The sequence below is a fragment of the Ovis canadensis genome, chromosome 16 (genome assembly GCF_042477335.2).
Source record: "Ovis canadensis isolate MfBH-ARS-UI-01 breed Bighorn chromosome 16, ARS-UI_OviCan_v2, whole genome shotgun sequence".
NCBI lineage: Eukaryota > Metazoa > Chordata > Mammalia > Artiodactyla > Bovidae > Ovis > Ovis canadensis.
The window spans coordinates 22340699-22362427 of NC_091260.1; the positions used below are offsets into that span (position 1 = coordinate 22340699).

At 41.8% G+C, this 21729-nt stretch overlaps 1 protein-coding gene across 1 annotated transcript in view; it reads left to right on the forward strand.

Moving 5' to 3' along the window:
• Positions 1-21729, forward strand: part of MRPS27 (mitochondrial ribosomal protein S27) — a 102483-nt gene that overhangs the window by 78869 nt on the left and 1885 nt on the right. The window contains exons 5-10 of the mRNA XM_069556203.1: positions 915-1029; positions 6415-6493; positions 10717-10832; positions 14868-14970; positions 18035-18177; positions 20058-20228. Of these exons, the coding sequence (XP_069412304.1) occupies positions 915-1029; positions 6415-6493; positions 10717-10832; positions 14868-14970; positions 18035-18177; positions 20058-20228 (727 nt within the window). The remainder of the gene's footprint in view (positions 1-914; positions 1030-6414; positions 6494-10716; positions 10833-14867; positions 14971-18034; positions 18178-20057; positions 20229-21729) is intronic.

Genomic DNA, 21729 nt, shown 5'->3' on the forward strand with positions numbered 1-21729 from the left:
CCCTCTCCTCGCCTGTCACTCAGCCTCGTGGCACAGACCCCAGGAGCAAGCAAAAGCTGCTCCAGCCAGTGTGTGCCAGCTCATGGCAAGACTAGCATTTGAATTCCCTTCCAAGTTCCATTCCTTTGTGGGAATACTGGTACTATATACACCTCAGCTTGCACAGCTTAGGCCTTTAAAAACCATGTGGGGAGCAGCAGGAAGCAAGAGGAGGTAGACTGAAGTGCTGGAATGGAGCTGTGGGAAAGTCAGAATGATCGTGGATCCTGGAGGGCCTGAATGCTAAATTTTGCTCATTTCTTTAATTCTTTTTTTTTCTTTCAATTCACTGAAGAGTGTCCCAATCTCTCCTAACTGCCTCAAGAAATAGCAGTGTAACTGATTTTCCTCTAAAATTGCTGTGCTGTTCTAGTTTTCATTTTTTGCTTCATCTGTTTTAAACCTCTGAAGTATGAGCTTCCATTGTTGTTATTCAGTCACACAGTTGTGTCGGACTGTCTGTGACCCCACGGACTGACCACAGCCAGCCAGGCTCCTCAGTCCATGGGATTCTCCAGGCAAGAATACTCGAGTGGGTTGCCATTTCCTTTTCCAATGAACTTCCATATCTGTCTTCTAGTATAGCATATTCCTGAAATCATTTTTCGTAAATCTCATATTAAAACAAGATGTTGAATTAGGGAATATAAATAAGGAGTAAAATTTTTATAATATTTTTATTACTGTTATTTTGCCTTCTCTTTCCCATTTCAGATGTTAATGAGTTTTATCCTCAATTTTATTAGCTGTTGGCCTTCCTGACTTTTATGATCATATGTAAACTCCTCAGAGGGGGACCTGCTGATGGAAGATGGATTTTGGCATTGACATCTAAGAGTTAAAACCAGTTTTTTCTCTTCTTGTGTTTTATTTAGATTTCGACACAGCCCCAACTGCTGGTACCTGAGAGACTGGACTATCCACACCTGGATTAGGCAGTGTCTGAAATATGGTGCAGAAGACAAAGCCTTATATACCCTTGTAAATAAGGTGAGTGGTTTGCTGGTATTTGCAGCTTATTCTCAGTATAGGCAAGATGGTGTCTGTACCATTACATGTTCCATTACAGTACAGCAGAGAATAGTACAAGAAATAGCTTTTAAATTTATTTGCCCTCAGATAACAGAATGGGAAAGACTAGAGATCTCTTCAAGAAAATTAGAGATACCAAGGGAACATTTCATGCAAAGATGGGCTCGATAAACGACAGAAATGGTATGGACCTAACAGAAGCAGAAGATATTGAGAAGAGGTGGCAAGAATACACAGAAGAACTGTACAAAAAAGATCTTCACGACCCAGATAATCACGATGGTGTCATCACTCACTTAGAGCCAGACATCCTGGAATGTGAAGTCAAGTGGGCCTTAGAAAGCATAACTGAACAAAGCTAGTGGAGGTGATGGAATTCCAGTTGAGCTGTTTCAAATCCTGAAAGATGATGATGTGAAAGTGCTGCACTCAATATGCCAGCAAATTTGGAAAACTCAGCAGTGGCCACAGGACTGGAAAAGGTCAGTTTTCATTCCAGTCCCAAAGAAAGGCAATGCCAAAGAATGCTCAAACTACTGCACAATTGCACTCATCTCACATGCTAGTAAAGTAATGCTCAAAATTCTCCAAGCCAGGCTTCAGCAATATGTGAACTGTGAACTTCCAGATGTTCAAGCTGGTTTTAGAGAAGGTAGAAGAATCAGAGATCAAATTGCCAACATCTGCTGGATCATGGAAAAAGCAAGAGAGTTCCAGAAAAACATCTATTTCTGCTTTATTGACTATACCAAAGCCTTTGACTGTGTGGATCACAATAAACTGGAAAATTCTGAGAGAGATGGGAATACCAGACCACCTGACCTGCCTCTTGAGAAACCTATATGCAGGTCAGGAAGCAACAGTTAGAACTGGACATGGAACAACAGACTGGTTGCAAATAGGAAAAGGCGTACATCAAGGCTGTATATTGTCACCCTGCTTATTTAACTTATATGCAGAGTACATCATGAGAAACACTGGGCTGGAAGAAGCACAGGCTAGAATCAAGATTGCCGGGAGAGATCTCAATAACCTCAGATATGCAGATGACACCACCCTTATGGCAGAAGGTGAAGAGGAACTAAAAAGCCTCTTGATGAAAGTGAAAGAGGAGAATGAAAAAGTTGGCTTAAAACTCAACATTCAGAAAACAAAGATCATGGCATCCGGTCCCATCACTTCATGGGAAATAGATGGGGAAACAGTGTCAGACTATATTTTGGGGCTCCAAAATCACTGCAGATGGTGACTGCAGCCATGAAATTAAAACACGCTTACTCCTTGGAAGGAAAGTTATGACCAACCTAGACAGCATATTCAAAAGCAGAGACATTACTTTGCCAACAAAGGTCTGCCTAGTCAAGGCTGTGGTTTTTCCAGTGGTCATGTATAGATGTGAGAATTGGACTGTGAAGAAAGCTGAGTGCTGAAGAATTGATGCTTTTGAACTGTGGTGTTGGAGAAGACTCTTGAGAGTCCCTTGGACTGCAAGGAGATCCAACCAGTCCATCCTAAAGGAGATCAGTCCTGGGTGTTCATTGGAAGGACTGATACTGAAGCTGAAACTCCAGTACTTTGGCCACCTCATGCGAAGAGTTGACTCATTGGAAAAGACTCTGATGCTGGGAGGGATTCGGGGCAGAAGGAGAAGGGGACGACAGAGGATGAGATGGTTGGATGGCATCACCGACTCGTTGGACATGAGTTTGAGTGAACTCTGGGAGTTGGTGATGGATAGGGAGGCCTGGCATGCTGCGATTCATGGGGTCACAAAAAGTCAGACACGACTGAGCAACTCAACTGAACTGAATCTTTTAGAATGGAGCTGGTATAAATTAATCAGCACATTAAAAATAAAGATTCCTGAAGCTGTGGCTTTTCCAAGCATAGTGATTTAAAAATGGAGAGGTGAAAGGGAAAAGTTAGTACTCCAATCACAGAAACACTGTTGGTGGGCATTTCATTCTTGATCGCTAAGTCTTGGGGTTTTTGCCTAGTTTCCTTTGGTGACATTTAGGGTAAAAGACATGACCATTTTCTAGAGTACAGTCTCCAGAGCATTCATATCTCTTACATATTTTTGAAAAGACAGACTTCCTAGATTATTCAGAACATGTCTTCCTAAGTCCTCAAGCCCCAGAAGCCCCTGCAGTTCGGCCTTTCTGAATGTTACAGTTCACCCAGCAACTGACTCTTCATTCCCTTCGTAGTATGAAATAAGGACAAAATAAACAAAAGTTAGAACGTTGTTATTGTGAATCTCAAGCTACAATCCTGGTTTGGCCTATAACAAGACTTTAATAATATTTCTCTAGAACTGTATTATATCTGTAGTGTCATTGAACCTTCTGTTTTTTAACTCAAAAAGAAATACTGAATTTGTTTTGGGGAGTCTTTGTTCCTATGACTTACTTGATTACCAGTTTAACTTGATATACATTGCAGACAGATTGTATGTGAGGTGTTGTGCTGGGCATGGCATTGTCGCAAAAATGGGCAACACCCTATCCTTTCTCTTGGGAAGCTTATAATTGGATAAAGTAGATAAGCAGGTTCACTGATAAATCTAATATTTCTAGCTTACTTTTTATTGTTACTAGTCTTTTAGTGAAAAACACACCAGACAGAGAGTCAGAAGACCCAAGCTATAACACCATAAATTCTACTGATTGTTCTTAACCTTAGGCAAATGGGCTTCCCTGGTGTCTCAAATGGTAAAGAATCTGCTTGCAGTATAGGAGACCTGAGTTCAATCCATGAATTGGGAAGGATCCCATGGAGAAGGGAATGGCTACCCACTGCAGTATTCTTGCCTAGAGAATTCCATGGACAAGGAGCCTGGTGAGCTACAGTCCATGGGGTCGCAGAGAGTCGTACACGACTGATGAACTAACACTTTCACTTTAGGCAAATAGTAATTTTATTCTTTTGGGTCTTAGTTTTTTCAGCTCTAAGTCAAGTGAGGTGTACCAAATCAGTGATTTCCACCCTTGGCTGCCGATTAGAGTCATGTAAGAAGCTTTTAAAAATTATAGATGCTTTCTCCACCCCCAGGATTCTAATTTAATTGGTCTTTCTGGAGCCTGGGCATTGGTATTTTATTTTAATTGGTTTTTTTAATTTTTTTTTTTTTTTTTTTTAGATTTTATTTTTTAGAGCAATTTTAGTTTCACAGCAAAATTGAACAGAAGGTACAGAAATTTTCCATATGTTCCCTGTCCCCGCACTTGCAGGGACATGCCTCCCCCGTTATCAGCATTCCTCATCCAAGTGAGCCATTTATTACAGTGATGAACCTGCATTGAAACACAAGTCACTCAAAGTCTGTGTTTACTCTATGGCTTTGAACAAGGTATAATGACCCACGTCTACCATTATTGTATCATATGGGCTAGTTTCACTGGCCCCCCCGCCCCTACTCCCTGATCCTCTGTGCTCTGCCCATTCATACCTCATTGGTGTCTTTTTAAAGCTTACATGTTGATTTTTGCAGCCAGGGTTGAGAATCACTGACCAGTTGATTCCTAAGTTTGTTTCCTTCCAGCTTTAATGAATTATCATTCTAAAATATTTTGTTTTTACCCTGCCTTATGGATTATCACAGATTGAATGACTGCTTTGATAAATTTAAACACTGCCCATGGGCTGCAACTTTTAAAACAGTAGCTTCTGAATGTTGGTGGTTTTTTTTTTTTTGGGGGGGGGGTGTATTTCAGCACATTTGAGGCATTCTGTACAGTCTGCTAGTAATAGTGACTCAGTTCAGCAGACTGACAACTGGGGTTTAGCATTATCAGAATTTCTCAAGGAGGATGGGTGTAATTGGAAAAAAAAATTCCTTGGATGTTTCTGGTGGTTGATGGGAGTGGGTAATCCTGCTGAAATAAGAATTTAAAATAAATATGTAACCACAGTTTAGATGATTAGTAGTCAGACTTCATTGTGCTTGAAAATCACACAGGAAGGCACAAAAATCTCAGGTTTCTTGGGTCTTTAAAAACTCAGAGACAAGAGATAACAGATGCTGGCAAGAAGAGGGCAAAAAGGGGTCCCTTATGCACTGTTGGTGGGAATGTAAATTGGTACAGCCAGTATGGGAAATAGTATGGAGATCACTCAAGAAATTAAAAATAGAAATACCATATGATCCAGCAAATCCACTTCTGGTTATATATCCAAAGGAGGTGAACTCACTGTCTCAAAGGGATACCTGCAACCCCATGTTCATTGAAGCATTGTTAACAACAGCCAAGCCATGGAAACCTCAGTGTCCATTTACAGGTGAATGGATAAAGAAAATGTGTGTGGGGTGGGAGGCGGGGTAAACCTGGGTCTCCTGCATTGCGGGCAGATTCTTTACTATCTGAACTACCAGAGAAGCCTATACATATACATGCAGTGAGATATTTAGCCTTTCAAAAGGAACTTCTGCCATTTGAGATGATGCGGACAAACCTTAAGAGCATTTTGCAAAGTAGAATAAGTCATTTAAAGAAAGACAAATACCTCATGATCTCACTTATGTGTGAAATCTGAAAAAGGAGAACTCATAGAAACAGTGTAGAATAATGGATATCAGGGTCTGGGGAAGGAGGGTGGAAATGGGGAGCTGGTGGTCAAAGGATCCAAACTTCCAAAGATGAGTCAGTTCTGAGGATCTAATGTATAGCGTAATGGCTGTAGTTAAGAGTACTGTATTATATTCTTGAAAGTTGCCAAGAGAGTAGATCTTAAATATTCTCATCACCACTGCCACTCAAAGAAAATTGTTATGTGAGGCAATGAATGTGTTAACTAGCCTTATTGTAGTAATCATTTTGCAGTATATATGCATGTTAAATGATCGTGTTGTACACCTTAAAATCACACAATGTTACATGTGAGTTATATTTTAGTAAAGTTGGAAGAAAAGCACTCTAAGGACCAGAAAATGCTGCATAGTGTAATTAATGTGTGCCTTCTCTTGGGACTCCATTTTTGTGTTGATATTCATACTTTTTTAAAAGAATCACTGAACCAGTGGAGTGTGGTGGTTTTTTATATTCTTGGTTTGGTTCGGGGTTTTTTTAGTTATGATGAAGCGTTAGAATTGAGCTTTATTTTTCACATCGGTTGTCTTGTATCAGACACCCACTTACAACTTTCTCACCCTGACCAGCAGTTCCAGTTACCAAACTGCATGAGTCACAGCTGCTATTTCACTGTCACAGGTGCTGTAAAATGATAGATATTTTAAAGCTAATGGGAACAATTTTTTTCCTGAATAATACATAGGCATATATTCTAAACTGAACTTAATGAATTTTTTCTCTTATTTTACTTTTATTTTTATTTTCATTGCAGGTCCAATATGGTATTTTTCCAGATAACTATACATTTAACTTACTGATGGATCATTTCATAAAGAAAGAAAATTACAAAGGTATGAAATCAAACCCAGGTCCATTTATAATGGACCTACAGTTCCCAAAGGGAAGTAAATATAGGCACTTTTTAAAAAATTTCTTAATGACATCTGTACATCACTCTTTCAGTCAGAAATAGATGCGCAGTTAATTGACCTTATCAGGTGGCCAGATAGGAGACTTCTATCCAGGTCTTCTTTCCGCTGAGTTTCTCACCTTTATTTGTTCACGTCTCTTTGGGCAAAGGACAGTGAATTTAGTTAATGCAAGAAAGCCGTCTGAGCTTCCACAGCTAGTTAAGGTTATATTAATTCAGCTATTAGCTTGACTTTGTTTTAAGCACAATTTGCTAACTTTGTTTTACTTACTCGCAGTTGTTCTAGCATGTGAAGTGTATAAGCCTGAAATCGTATCCTGGAGAGAGTAGCATGCTCACTGTGAAGCGAAGTCAGTTTACCTCCCTAGGCTTTTGTTTCCCTGTCTCTGATGTAGGTGCAGTGTTCAAACTGCCATACAGTTGTGCTCATTCCACATGATAGCAAGATCATGCTCAGAATGCTTTGAGCCAGGCTTCAGCAGTACACGAGCCGAGATCTTCCAGATGTCCAGGCTGGGTTCAGAAAGGCAGAGGAACCAGGAATCAAATTCCCAACATCTGTTGGATCATAGGAAAAGCAAGGGAATTCCAAAGAAACATATTTCTGTTCATTGACTACACTAAAGCTTTTGACTGTGTGGATCACAACAAACTGTGGAAAATTCTTCAAGAGATGGGAATACCAGACCACCTTACCTGTCTCCTAAGAAGGCTGTATGCAGGTCAAGACGCAACAGTTTGAACCAGACATGGAACAACAGACTGGTTCCAAATTGGGAAAGGAGTATGACAAGGCTGTATATTGTCACCCTGCTGTATAAGTTAAATATAATTTATATGCAGAGTACTTCATGTGAAATGCTGGGCTGGATGCATCACAAGCTGGAATCAAGATTGCTGGGAGAAATACTGACAACTTTAGATATACAGATGATACCACCCTAATGGATGGCAGAAAGTGAAGAGGAACTAAAGAGCCTCCTGATGAAAGTGAAAAAGCTGGCTTAAAATTCAACATTCAAAAAACTAAGATCATGGGATCTGGTCCCATCATTCCATGGCAAATAAATGAGGAAAAAGTGGGAACAGTGACAGATTTTATTTTCTAGGGCTCTGAAATCACTGCAAACGGTGACTGCAGCCATGACATTGAAAGATGCTTGCTCCTTTGAAGAAAAGCTATGACAAACCTAGACAGCATATTAAAAAGCAGAGACATCACTTTGCCGACAAAGGTCCATCTAGTCAAAGTTAACGGTTTTTCCAGTAGTCATGTATGGATGTGAGAATTAGACCATAAAGAAGGCTACGCCCTGAAGAATGGATGCTTTTGAACTGTGGTGCTGCAGGAGAGTCTTGAGAGTCCCTTGGACTGCAAGGAGATCAAGCCAGTCAGTCCTAAAGGACTCAACCCTGAATATTCATTGGAAGGACTGATGCTGAAGCTCCAGTACTTTGGCCCCCTGATGCAAAGAGCCGACTCATTGGAAAAGACCTTGATGCTGGGAAAGATTGAGGGCAGGAGGAGAAGAGGGGAGACAGAGGATGAGATGGTTAGATAGCATCATCAACTCAATGGACATGAGCTTGAACAAGCTCCAGGAGATGGTGAAGGACAGGGAAGTCTGGCGTGCTGAGTCAGACAGGACTTAGCAACAAAGAAACAAAGAAAGTGCAACAAAGAAAGTGCATCAGTGATCTCTTGAGTTTTCTTTACCCCCAAAATCCTGTGGCTCCATGGAACTAACCTGAAGTGGCTCTTAACCTTCATCTACAATAAGAGGGGACCAAGGAAAGATGGGGATTGTGGCAGACCCTACAGAGCAGTCAGGTGGAGCCCTGCCAGTCTCCGTGGATGGGGAAGGGTGGTACAGCACGCTTGTGCTCTCAGCTACACAGACGGTGAAGAAGGAAAGAGGAGGCTGTGCCATTGTGTAAAGATACACTCTGGCTTCCCCTTCCACCATTTCATCTTTAAGCTTGGTTCTGAGCCTTGCCTGTGTTAGGGTAGTTACTACCGCAGGAACACAGATATGGACTGGTGGTCATTTTTCCTTTTTGACACCTTGATTCCTGTCATTGAGTTACATCCCTCGTCCCTCAGCCTTTTCCATTGCATCAGGTTGCAGTGGTTAGGCAAGGCACCCAGGACCTCCCTGCTTTCTCTTCTCTCTCACAAGACTTGGAGTTGTTGACTGCCTAAAAATATTTGCTGTATATTATTTTTTTTAATGCTTATTGTCCCTTGTCCATTTTCATTCCATTTTAAACATGCGTTTCCTAAATTGAACTAAAAGATAATTTTTAAAATATAATTCTCTTTGCATGTTTTATCTTCCATTCTCTGTGAACATCAGATTTTAAAATTCTTACTAGTTTATCACTGGAAAATTATGTAGTAGCAGTTTTCTCCCCTCTCTCTTGTTAAAGGGGATGTTGAAAGGGTAAAAGGAGTTTGGGGGTTCCCCCCTAAATTCAGAGTAAATAATGTTGAGAATTTTTGTAAATAAAGTTCTGATGAAGATTATTGTTGTTTATGGCAAGAAGTTAGAAAATATTATACTTTTGTTGTTAAAATAGGAAATATCAAAGTACATAAATAATTACGGAGGAACAGGAAATCTTATATAGGTCAATCTAATTTCACTTCCCAAGCTGACTGAAATGAATATAAATTAGAGATGAATTTTATTTATTCATGTGTAATTTTGAATTCAGTATTGAACAGTTGGCAAAACATTTTTCTGAACTATATTTTTAGCTTTAACTTGTTCTTTTAAAATACTGGTTTGTTGGTAGGGTAGGGGACTGTTTGTTTGTTTATATCTCTTTCAGGCTCTTTTTTTGCTACTGACTTACTGGGTGACTCGTTGATCTGCCTGTCCATTTCAGTTTACCCATTTACAAAAAGAATATAGAAATTCTTGCATTTGACCTCATTTAGAACCATGACAACACATAGAAAACCAGCTGGCTAGCAATAGCTACAAATGAGTGCTAACTCTTATAATTATGAGTATATGTAAAAACCATTTAACAGAGCAGCTGTTATTGAAAACATTATATGCAGGCACTATATTTTAAACCAATGTTAACATCTCTGATTTAACAACAAATAATAAGGGAAATAAATTATTTGAACTTGATTTTCTTGTCTTCCACTTATGTTGTGGAATATTGAGGGGAAATAAATCAGATCTTGCTGAAGATCTGGTCTCCTGTGATCAGCATTCATGTGGAAACAAGAATCTTCTGTGTTAAACTCAAGGACTTAACAACTTATGAATACGCATTTCCTTCCCATTCTTTCAACTCTTTTAAATTGAACCTGATTGTCCTTTTTGTAGTCATCAGTTTTCTGTCTTTGAAATAATACCTAAGATTTAAAATTACCTTTAGCATTCGTCCTTTTTTTTCCAAAACAGAAAGTTCCAGAACATACAGTGGGGCATTCCACCCAGCCCTCTCTATCTCTTCTTACCAGGGTGACCTGGAAAATATATTTGTCTCCTTTCTGTACGCCCTAGCTCTTCTAGCTGATGGACATGCTGCCTTAAATTTGCTTCACAGTTTACGAGGCATTTTCATATGTATTGTTGGACTGTCTAACAATCTTGTGAAGTCTCTGGGACAAATGGTATTTTATCATCATGAAGGTGATACTGAGAAATCAAGTGGTTTATTCTGTGTCCTTGAGAACAGTGGTACAACAGCACCTGATTTAATACCTAGCAGTATGTACAACAGAAGCTAAAGACAGGGGAAAGACCTGCTTTACAGAAGAACTAGGGCCACAGCCCACATTTAGCTTCATGATTCTTTGTGTTTTTCTATCATGCCTCACTTTTTGATTGCTTATGGTGGTGCTAGTGGTAAAGAACCCACCTGCCAATGCAGGAGACATAAGACATGTGGGTTTGATCCTGAGGTCAAGAAGATCCCCTGGAGGAGGGCATGAAAACCCTCCTGGAGAGTATTTTGCCTGGAGAACTCCATGGACAGAGGAGCCTGACGGGCTACAGTCCATAGGGTTACAAAGAGCTGGACACGATTAAAGTGACTTAGCATGCATGCATGTATAGTTAAATACCGATTTGATGATGTTACCTAATTTCCTAATTTTTACATTGGTCTTCCTGTCAGATGCCTTATCCGTGGTTTTTGAGATCATGATGCAAGAAGCTTTTGAAGTTCCTTCCACCCAACTCCTCTCCCTCTATGTTCTATACCAGTGCCTGGCAAAGAAGACAGACTTCAGTGTAAGTGACCTGTCTTGAAACAGTACTAAGAGCCTTAGAGAAGCAAGCAGCAGCTGCTCAGTAGGGATGTGGGGGCCAGAGGAAAGCCCTGCCCTCAGCCTCAGGGAAAAGATACCTGCTGTGAAGCCCTGTGACCCTGCACGACCAGGAATGAGTGTTCACCCATCCATTTTAGGTCCTGGGTTCTAACAAAGTGGCATTGAACGTTCTTCCATTTGGAAGAATCTCAAGTGAAAGTCCTTATGTACATTCTGAAACATGAGCTATGCTGAGTGCGCTTCACACATTCAGAAATGGGCAATTGATGATCAGTGAGAGCTGGACGTGGCATGCCAATGAAGCAGTGAGGCAGCTAGCTTTAACCACAGCTTCAGGTATTAAATACTGGTGGTTTAATTTGTGTCAGTATTTTCCTAAGGTTGCTCTGGGTCAGTCCAGAATACCAAATTTTGGTTTCATCTCTTCATTGTTGTTGCTTAGTCACTAAGTTGTGTCCGACTCTTTGTGACCCATGAACTGTAGCCCTCCAGGCTCCTCTGTCCATGGGATTTTCCAGGCAAGAATACTGGAGTGGGTTGCCATTGCCTTCTCCAATTGTTTATTGCTCCCCTAAGAGTAACAGCAGTAATAACAGTAGCTAATACTTAAATAGCACTTATTTTACACTTCCTGTTTTCTTGGTGTTTTAGATTTATTCATTTCATTCAGTCCTCTCAGCTCCATGCAGATGAGAACACTAGGGCACAGAGATACTGCCTAATAGTGGCTGAGCTCATAGGTGGTGAAGCCAGGCAGTCTGGCCCTACAGACTTTGCCCTTAACCTCAAATGTAACCTCAGAAAACACTGCTTTGGGTAGAAACTGGAAAGATCATCTAGCCTAGCCCCCACTGTAAAAAATTTATGGTGTGTTTTGTTTTTCTGAAATGAATGTCATAGCCTGAGGCATACCTCACATTCATTAGTTCATTAAACATATTTTGAGCAACTGCTGTATTCCCTGTGTTTCACATGCTTGTTTTACGATGGTGAACAAATATCTCCTGCTTATAATCTAAGAAGAATATAGGCATTTAAAACAAAACAGGGAATTCCCTGGTGGCCCAGTGGTTAGGACTCGGTGCTTTCACTGCCATGGCCCAGGATTAGTCCCTGTTTAGGGAACTAAGATCCTGTAAGTCCCGCGGCGTGGCAGAAAAGAAAAACACTTGACTGTACTGAGCACTATAAAGACTATATGGTAGGGAGTTTTTGTTTTTATTTTAAACGTAAGTTAGGGAAGCCTTCCTTAAGGAAGTATTTCTTTAGTTAATATTTGGAGCATGAATAGGAATTAACAGACTGAAGAGGGGAAGAACAATCCAAGACAAGGAAATGTCACATGCAAAAGCCCTGAAGCAGAAAGAACATGGTCAGCAGAAAGGGGATAGAAGGTAGGGAGTTAGAAAGATCGTGTCACTGCCACAGAGAGGATTGTAGGATGAGATAAAAGTTAGAGGGTGGGTCATGCAAAGCTGTTTCGTCTGCGTCTTAAACACAGCAAGAAACCACTGAAAAGTTTGAAGCAGATGGGGTAACATGATCAGTTTTGTGCTCTGATCTAAGTACTCTGACCACAGCCACCCTGGCCCCCATCCAGTCTTAGCCACAACTTTCGTAGTCGTCTGAGCAAGAGATGCTGGTCATGTGGGGACCAGAACGTGCTGGGAGCTAGAGTAGTTGATTGCTGTGTCTAGGAGGCAAAGAACATGTTGGGGAGGGAAATAGATGTAGAGGTAAGGGGGAAAGCTGACCTCCGTCTCTGACTTGTGTGTGTTAAACACTCAGTCGGGTCCAACTCTTTGCAACCCCATGGACTCTAGCTCGCCAAGCTCCTCTTATCCATGGGATTTTCCAGGCAAGAATGCTAGAGGGGGTTGCCAGTTGCTCCTCCAGGAGATCTTCCTGAGCCAGGGATCGAGTCCAGATCTCCCGCATTGCAGGCAGACTCTACCGTCTGAGCCACCAGGGAGGCCCAAAAGAGTCGCCGGGTATTTGCAAAAGGCACTCTGGGAAAAAGCTTCATTTGATGAGGAAAATCACTGATTTGGCTCTGAATGTGTTACATTTTGAGATACCTTTGAGACAGTCAGATTTCCCAAGGGAAATTGGCATCCGAATGGAAAAATCTGGACTGGAGATGTAACTTATAAATCCATATATAAATGTCTACACAAGAGCCACAGCCAAAAGGAGAATCAAGACTGTGTTGGGACAAACACCATGGGAAGATGGTCTGCATGTAGAATGCTTCTGAGAAGGTGGGTGAGATGAGGACTTTTATGAAGAGCATTTAACTTAGTGGTGTGACAGCCACATAATAATGGAGCCGGAAGCCAAGTTGAAGTGTGTTATGGAGTGAGTCAGAAGTGCAAAAGGAGACAGCGAGCAGATGTCTGACTGTGAAGGGGAGTACAAGAGGGAGGGAGAGAAGGAGGGTTTGCTTTGTATTAATGGGAGAAGCAGAAGCATTAAATGAGGAAACCTTGAAAATAGCTCCTGTTTTAGTCCATAACAGTACATATGGTAGAAGGCTTGGAAGAGACCTAATATTTTATGTTAACACATCAGTGGCCTTTCATATAAACAGCAGTAGTTGAGTTATTTGCAGACAGTCATCAGAAAATGTCTAACACATTCGTTTGTTTTCATTCACCTCTGTCAAAGTCCTTTTGGAAGCATCACCATTGCAGCTGCCATCACCACCCCCGATCGGTTCTAGCAGAGCAAGGATGCTGTTCATTTGGGCTTCGGCCCCTGTTGCATCCTGATACTATGGATCATGTTTTTCCCTAAAAAAAAGGAAAAACATCTTTAAGGTTCGATATTTATTATTCCCTGAGCCCCTTTTCAGTTTATGTGGAGGGAAATCAAAGCTGTGAGTGATTTGCTTTTGAAAGTGAAATGACCTCCTTAATTACCAACTCTCTTAACTGTGTGCTGCAGAAGCGCCTGGGGAGGCTTTGTTTTTTTCCCAAGGCCTTTGCTGGTTTCAAAGATTTAGCAAAACCTTAAGAAATTGCACTTGCATTGCACAAAGGTCATTCCCAAGAAAGAGGTTTCGGTGCCCATTAACAGCAGGGGTGCCCCACTCACACCTGGCTGCAGGGGTAGCCTGCACACCTTGTTCATTCCCTGACCAGTGCAGGGCCACCTGAGCTTTGCGTTCTGTATTTCTAAGCCAGAACAAAGACTCAGGCTGCTGTGTACTCCTACAGTGCCGGCACCGAGATGATCAGGGCCCTCATTGTCCAGGGAGTTGCCAAGGCGCTCCTCGCGCCTGCGGTCACAGTGAGCCCTGTCACTGCCATTGCTCCTCCGCAGCAGCCTCAGCAATGCTTGTGTTTTTGCCTCCCCTTCGTTTCCCCATGTCTCAAAAGGCTTCAACTTTATTGAAGTGTAATGTTGCACCCTGGGTTGAAAGAAGTGATCACTAAGTGTTTCTGATTGCCTGATTTATTTTTAAGAGGCATTAATCTATCTAAAAGCAGTCTAATAGTTGTATTTACTTGAACACTATGAAGTAGAAGGAGTCTTATTGCTGAATTGTTTAAAATTGAGAAAGCCTGCTCTGTTGTGTCAGAGCAATGTGAGTACAGAGCCGACAGCATGGGTAATCTTTATTGGTTGCCTTGAGGCGGTGTTGATCCAGAGTAGGCTCTTTATTTTTGTTTTGCTTTTCTGATTGTAAAAGGAGCTGTTATTCACTGCCCCAGATTCAGAAAGGAATGGAAAGTACAAAGAGGAAAACCAGAATTGCTTGTAATTTCACTGCCTAGAAATCTGTTAACATATTGGTGTTTCTGTTCTGCATTTTTCATCAAACATATCTTTTCTTTACAAAGTCAGAATTCTCATGTAGCTTTAGTATGAATATTTTGTTTCTTTTACCTAATGTTATAGCATATTCTTTTTCCCTCTGTGTCATTAATGCTCACATTTTTGCATACAGTAAACATTGCTTGGCTACACCATGATCTTCTGTATTCTGTTTCAGTGGGAAGAGGAGAGGAACTTCGGTGCCTCCCTGTTACTCCCAGGCCTGAAGCAGAAGAACTCAGTGGGATTGAGTTCCCAGTTGTACGGCTATGCACTTCTTGGTAAGCTGGAGGTCCTTACTAACATTGTTCCTTACGAATAGGAACTGATTCCTTCTTTTACTTCTTAATAAAATTATACTTCTTAATTATAATAAAATTATAATTTGATTTAGACTTGTGAAATTTCAGTACAGCTTTCATTTTTAGACATAAAACTGGACTTTGATGGCCTTATAGTTATTAGGTAAGATGACAAAGTGGGATTTAAAAACCTTTCACCACTGGCAAGGTGAGAACTAGTTCTGGTGGCTCTTGATTATATTCAGTGGTAAGCAGTGTGAAGAAGGGATAAAGAAAGGAAAGTTCTGGTCCTCATTTAGGAGAACCAGCCAGTAGACTCTTTCCCAGTATTAAAAAGATCTTCCTGTCTTTTTAAACCCAAGTCCAGAAGGAAAAATATTGAATGCATATTGTGAGTATTGTTTTCACGTGAGGGAAGAGGAATGCAGAGAGCACGTGCAGTATCCCTTTGGGAGTGCACAGAGGGACTCGCTAGTGCAGTGTGACTGTGCCACGCACAGGGCGGCGGGCTTTGCTTTAGAGCCCCGACTGCATTGAAGCAGACAGTCAGGAGGGCAGGGCCTTTTGAGGAGCGGCCTTCACTCTCAGGAAATCTGAGCACATAACATTCAACCTAAAGTGAAAGAAAGTGAAAGTGAAGACACTCAGTCGTGTCCAACTCTTTGCGACCCGTGCTCTGTAGCCCACCAAGCTCCTCCGTCCATGGGATTCTCCAGGCAAGAATACTGGAGTGGGTTGCCATTTCCTTTTCCAGGGGATCTTCCCGACCCAGGGATTGAACCCAGGTCTCCCACATTGCAGGCAGACGCTTTAACCTCTGTACCACCAGGGAAGCCCTAACATTCAACCTAAGTGTGCATCAAATGTGTCCTGATTTACAGAGTTAATTAAATTCATATTATTTCATTAGCCTTCCATTCTCTCTCCTAAGCAGATAGGTATTTGGGAAAGTACCTTCTTCTAATAATATACTGTGTCTGCCTTTTACCTTTGTTTTCTGAAAATCATCTAAGTTACAGCAGTTTGACTGCTTTTGGAGTTATCTTCACCAACGAAATGTAGTGTGGCATTCTCGGGTGCTGATTCTGGTAGAAACAGACTCAGAGGAGTTCGTTGGATGGCTCTCAGACTAACAAAAGAGTTGACCACGCTTTTTAAAAATCACTTTTTCCAATGATCATGGGATCTCTTCAAGATCTTGATTTCATTTCTTTTGGATAAATACCCAAGAGTGCAGTTGCTGGCTCATATGACAGTTTATTTATTTATTTTTTTGAGGACACTCCTATCGTTTTGCATGGCAGTTAGTGCTATTTTGCATTCCCACCAATAATGCACAAAGGTTCCAGTTCCTCCATACTCTCACCAACACTTGTGTTTTGTTTCTTTGATAACAGCCATCCTGTCGAGTGTGAGATGATATTGTGCTTTTGATTTGGGTTCTGTTGGTTGATGACACTGCTCATCTTGTCACATGTCCATTGGCTATTGTGTGTCTTCTTTGGAAAAATGTCTATTCAAGTTCTTAGTCTGTTTTTAAATCAGTTTATTAGTTTTTTGTTGAGGCATAGGTGTTCCTTATATGATTTGGAGATTAAAATGTATTTTATAAAATATATTGTGGAAGCTAAAAGAAAAATCATTTTCTCTTACCGTCTACTTTCAGTATTACAAGTTTTTGCATTTACCTTCAGAGGAGCACTCAGGACTGTTTCACTGCATGAATTGTCCAGGAAGTTGTCAGGGCCAAGAAAACGTACTTTGTTGTTCCCGATTCTGAGCAGAGGCCTGAGTGCTTTGAATCTGGCAGCATCAGATTCAGATCCCCCTGCTCTCAGTGTGTCATGTGCGATGTAGCCTCATTTACCTCCGACATAAGCGGCTTCCTGGAACGTGACTGCAGCCAGCCCCAAGTATCTTAAAAGTCTAAAATTAGCTGTCACCTGATGAGCTTTGTCTGTTTATGTTCCACTACAGCTCTCCCAAATCCTCCTTCCCAGGAAAGATAAGTGAAGGTAGATTTAAGACCTGGCAGCTCAAGGTGACTTTGGTTGTTAGTTCAGAGAACATCTCTATTCCCCCAGGAATCCCAAGACAGCCCCCCTCCTCACTGGGGGACCCTGCTGTCAGCCAGCCATGTCTTCAGCTCTAGTTATGATTGTTCGAGGTTCCAAAAGAAACACTCATGTCCTGAGACCCACAAGGATGATGAGGACTATATAGTTAAAATGCTGATGCAGCTCAACTAAAAGAGTAAAGTGAGATTTTTTCTTCTTTTTTTTTTTCATAAGGACAGTCAGTGGACTGTTTCGGAGCATTTTGAAAAATGTCAAACATTTCCTGGCAAGGAAAGCCTGTCAGATGTTGACAGAATTTTTCAGTGTAAGAAAGTTATAAAATTTCTTTTATGGAGCAACATTTTGTCTTGAAACAAAAGTAGTATTTCAGTTGTTTGATTTGTTTTATAAGGGTAGCTCCACTTAGAGGCGGGCTTCCCAGGTGGCGCTAGCATTCAGGAACCTACCTGCCAGTGCCAGAGACGTAAGAGACATGGGTTCATTCCCTGGGTTGGGCAGATCCCCTGGAGAAGGGCATGACAGCCCATGCCAGTGTTCTTGCCTGGAGAATCCCATGAACAGAGGAGCCTGGTGGGCTACAGTCCATGGGGTCACGCAGAGTTGGACACAACTGAAGTGACCTACCATGCATGCACACACACTACTTAGAGGCAGATATAGTGACCTCTGTAAATTTCCCTCAGCCCTCACGATAGTCTCCAGCAGTCCAAATGAAAAAGTAAAAAAAGAAACATAAGTCCATACAAGTTTATATTGAAAAGTGTGTACCTTGACTTTTACCATGTTTTTCATCGTCCATCTGAAATGTCCTTATTCACTGGATGGGATGAGTTTGGTAGACGTTTGAAATGATCCTCCATTTCTCGAGCTGCCAGCTGAGTATTCACTTGTGTCTTCAAGTCCTCAGTCTCAGACATAGTGGGAAGCCACGGCTAAGCCTTCTTCATTGCTCTTTTTGGCGACAGGGAAGGTGGAGTTGCAGCAGGGGCTGCGGGCTGTGTACCATGACATGCCCCTTCTGTGGCGGCCAGGCTACCTCGACAGAGCCCTTCAAGTGATGGAGAAGGTGGCCTCCTCCCCGGAGGATGGGAAGCTGTGTAGGGAAGCGGTAAGTTACCCAGCCCTGATTCTGGGGGATTTAGCATCTCTTGTCCCTTATAAGTCAAGCTTTGGATTTGTTTTCATTGTCTCCCCCAGCCCCACCTTCTTTATCTCTATAGATTCATGTATTTACTCAATTAAAAAGGAATGAAAAAACCATAAACATTCTCAGTGTTACTGACAAGCACTAGAAAATAAGATTAACATAGATTTTATAGTTCACTGTCTGGGAGGAAAACTATTCTCCCAAGAAATTCAAACTGAGTTCAATAAAATAGTGTTTATTGCCCTCCACCACTACCACCACCAAAGTAAAAGCTCAGTAGAAGCTCAGGAGACATGCAGATTTTATTTTTTACTTTTGGCATTTCTGTATCTTCGTGTAGTCCTGAGAGACTGACTACCTGTCAGAGTTCTCCTAAACTTTCAATAAATGAGTTTCGGAAGTAGACATGGCGCCATCTTTCTTTCTTCCCATTAAATCATTCTGTGGTGAATGCATGATGTGGAGGAGGTCTGGACCAGCTGTCCCTTTCAGAGTTCTAAAGCTTTCGGTTTGTCCAGACTAGGACCCTGTCCTCCCATCAGCCTCAAAGCTCATCCCCCTTGGTCACCTCGGGCTCTTCATTCTGCAGAGTTCCTAGACTTAGCTCAAGCCATGGGAAAGCATGTGGCAAGCTTAGGCCCAGTAGGGAGCCATAGTGCTTGCTCCTGTTCAAGCATCTTTTGTAGCCAGAGTCAGGCCTCAAAGGACATCAGTTATTTTGTTAACAGGGTGTGAAAGTTGACTTTGAGCTGTTTGTTTTGCCTTGACCCGATCACTCAGTCTTACCCCATGGCTTCCATTTTGGTCTCAGGATACAGAAGTCTGGTTCCTCTGCTGGCTCCTTATACTGATGTCTAGTGAGTCATTATGTTCTCTGCGAGACATTTATACCAAAGCATACACATTTCTGAATATATATTCATGTTTTAACCCTACTATAGTCAGTACTAGTGATTGAAGCACAAAATTAGACATAAATGCTCTGCCAGGGAAATACTTATTGCACTTTGAGCCAGACGTGCATTCTTTGTGTTCTGACTTCATAGAAATGTGATTCAGATGTCAGCATTGAATGTGATATGTGTCAGGTTTGGCTATAATGTATTAGTGGCATTACAAAGCCTTGGAGTCTTTTCTGGATTTTTGTTCTTAGTTGACGTGGACAGAATTCATCGGTATCATACAGGTGTTAATGCTGGCCTTGCGGCTGTTTCTGTCCCATCTTTGATGATAAGGCCCTCCTCAAAGGAGGTTGCCCCAAAATGAAGGTGGTAGGGGAGGGGGTCAAAACAAAAAAGAAACCTTCTGTTTCATAATTTACTTACTTTTTAAGTCACAGAAATCCCCTGTTACAATAAATTTCATATATGCTGTCTGGTCTTTGTCAGCAGCTTATATAGATTGGCTGATCCCTAATCTCTGAATGTCCTGTGAGTCGAATTTTTCTCTGAAGGAGGCTCCTGCCTAGATTCAGAGGCTTTATCGTACTTTCAGAATGGCCCGTTGTTGGTTGTGGTCTGTAGTGTTTTTTCTTTCCCGTTCTTGCAATTCCTGGATTCCTACCTGGCTGATTAAAAGTGAAATCAAAAGCCACTCACTTACACAGATGATTCTGAGTTTGCTCATTGTTCCATTTGTTTAGTACTAAGTGTTCCATGCCATGTGACAAGGTGCTTCTACTGTAAAATTACATAACCATTTCTGTTTCTGTAATTTAGTAAGAGAACTCTTCTCGCGATTTTTTAGGTCCCAGGCTTCCCTCCCTTTCCTTTCTCCAGCCTCCCTCCCTAGGGCTCTCAGGGCCACAGGGTATTTAGTCTCTGCCCCTTTCTGCTCCACAGCTGGATGTGCTGGACAGGGCACTGAAGGCTCTGACTGCTCCGGCCCAGGAGTCTCCAGAGGAGCAGCCCCAAGAAGGTGAGGAGAGCCCGGTGTCCGAGGAACTGATGGAGCAGCTGGACGTGGAGGAAACCGAGCGGTCCAAGCTTCCCCGATACCTGGAACGGTATGAGGTGAGTTAGGGCAGAATCGAGTCCCCTCAGCTGTGTGTTAAATGTGCTTCTCTGCCGTGGTGACAGACAAGCAGTCATTTCATGCATCAGTGTTGTACAGAAGGGCGTTGAAAACTTCATCAAAAATAATACTTTTATCTCTTTACACAGGAAGTGGTCTGAAACAAATGGAATTTTTATATCCCTTTTTGTACTTGAGCAAATCGGTCACAGTTTTGTTCCCTAAGGCAGCATGTCATTACCTACCACTCATCTCTGACGGGTGGGTAATAGCCTTCCTTCCCATAGCAAGCACCTGACTGCAGCCCTGGGTGAAGAGGAGCTAGAGATTGAACCCTCTCGATCTCCAGAAACCCAGGGAGAAACCCCAAAGCCTCATTTGAGTATGCTGGAGGAGATGAAATGCAGGTATCGTCTCTTGCTTGGCTTTGTGGCATGCACTAAGGCCCCTGTAAATGTCCTCTGGGCTCCATGGACCGTGTTAGCAGGTTCCTATGCTGTTTTTCAGGAGCTCTGGCACTCAGGCTGCTGTTAGTAGCCTTCAGCTGCGTGTCTCAAAATGCCCTGTGGTTAGAGTCAGGGAGGAAGAGCCATGTTCAGAGTTTAAACCCCTGGCCTCTTCCTTGCTGTGTTTCTTGTCTGTCTAGAGCAAAGCAAAAAAACTGTGCTGCCTGAAGGAGAATTCATCATGTGAAGCAGAAAACCTCCCCTCCCTCCCCTCTGACCCAAGGTGGTGTCCTTTTGGTCCAGAGGGATATATACTTTGCCAGGTTGCCACATTTAAATCTTTGCAGGAATGGAACCAGCTTTGGGAAATCTATTTCCGCCTGTTCTAAGAAGGATTCTAGTACTTTTGGCTGTTTTCTCCAGTCTTCTCTAAGGTCATTGCTCAACTCCCCTCCTTTATAATTTAAAAACTGAAACAGGAAGGTTAATCAGTGTTTTCAGGGTACACAGAGAATTAGCGGCTATGTTAAGAATTACATACTTGTTGTTTCCTCTTAACTTTGCCTAACTTTGCAGGTTTAGAAAAGCTAAAAAGCAAAAAACTCTGCTTAGCCCCATAGGTTATCATTTACCATATTCATATTGCCCACTCCTAAAACTTAGAACCTTTCCCTTGTTTCTTATATCTTTAATTTCAGAAAATAGAAATCTGTGCCTGCATTAAATTCTTAGCCCTTGCTCTTCCACAATCCTTCTTTTTTAATTCACAAAAAGAAAAGAGACCAGTATTTCTTGACTGCTTGCTTTGTGTTAGGCACTTTCTTTTCTTCCTGGTGCCTGATTTTTATTAGTCCCAGGTAATTTGGGGCTTATTTTTATATGACTGAACCATCACATGAGGCCTTTGGCTGCTGCTTGAAGCCCATGGACCCTTCCTTTCAGCCCCTGCTGTTAGAGCAGGCCTCATCACATACGCCAGTAAATCGCATTTATTTTGTGGAACATGGGGTATGTGGTATATGCTAAATGTGGGGCCATAAGTGGGTCTCTGATC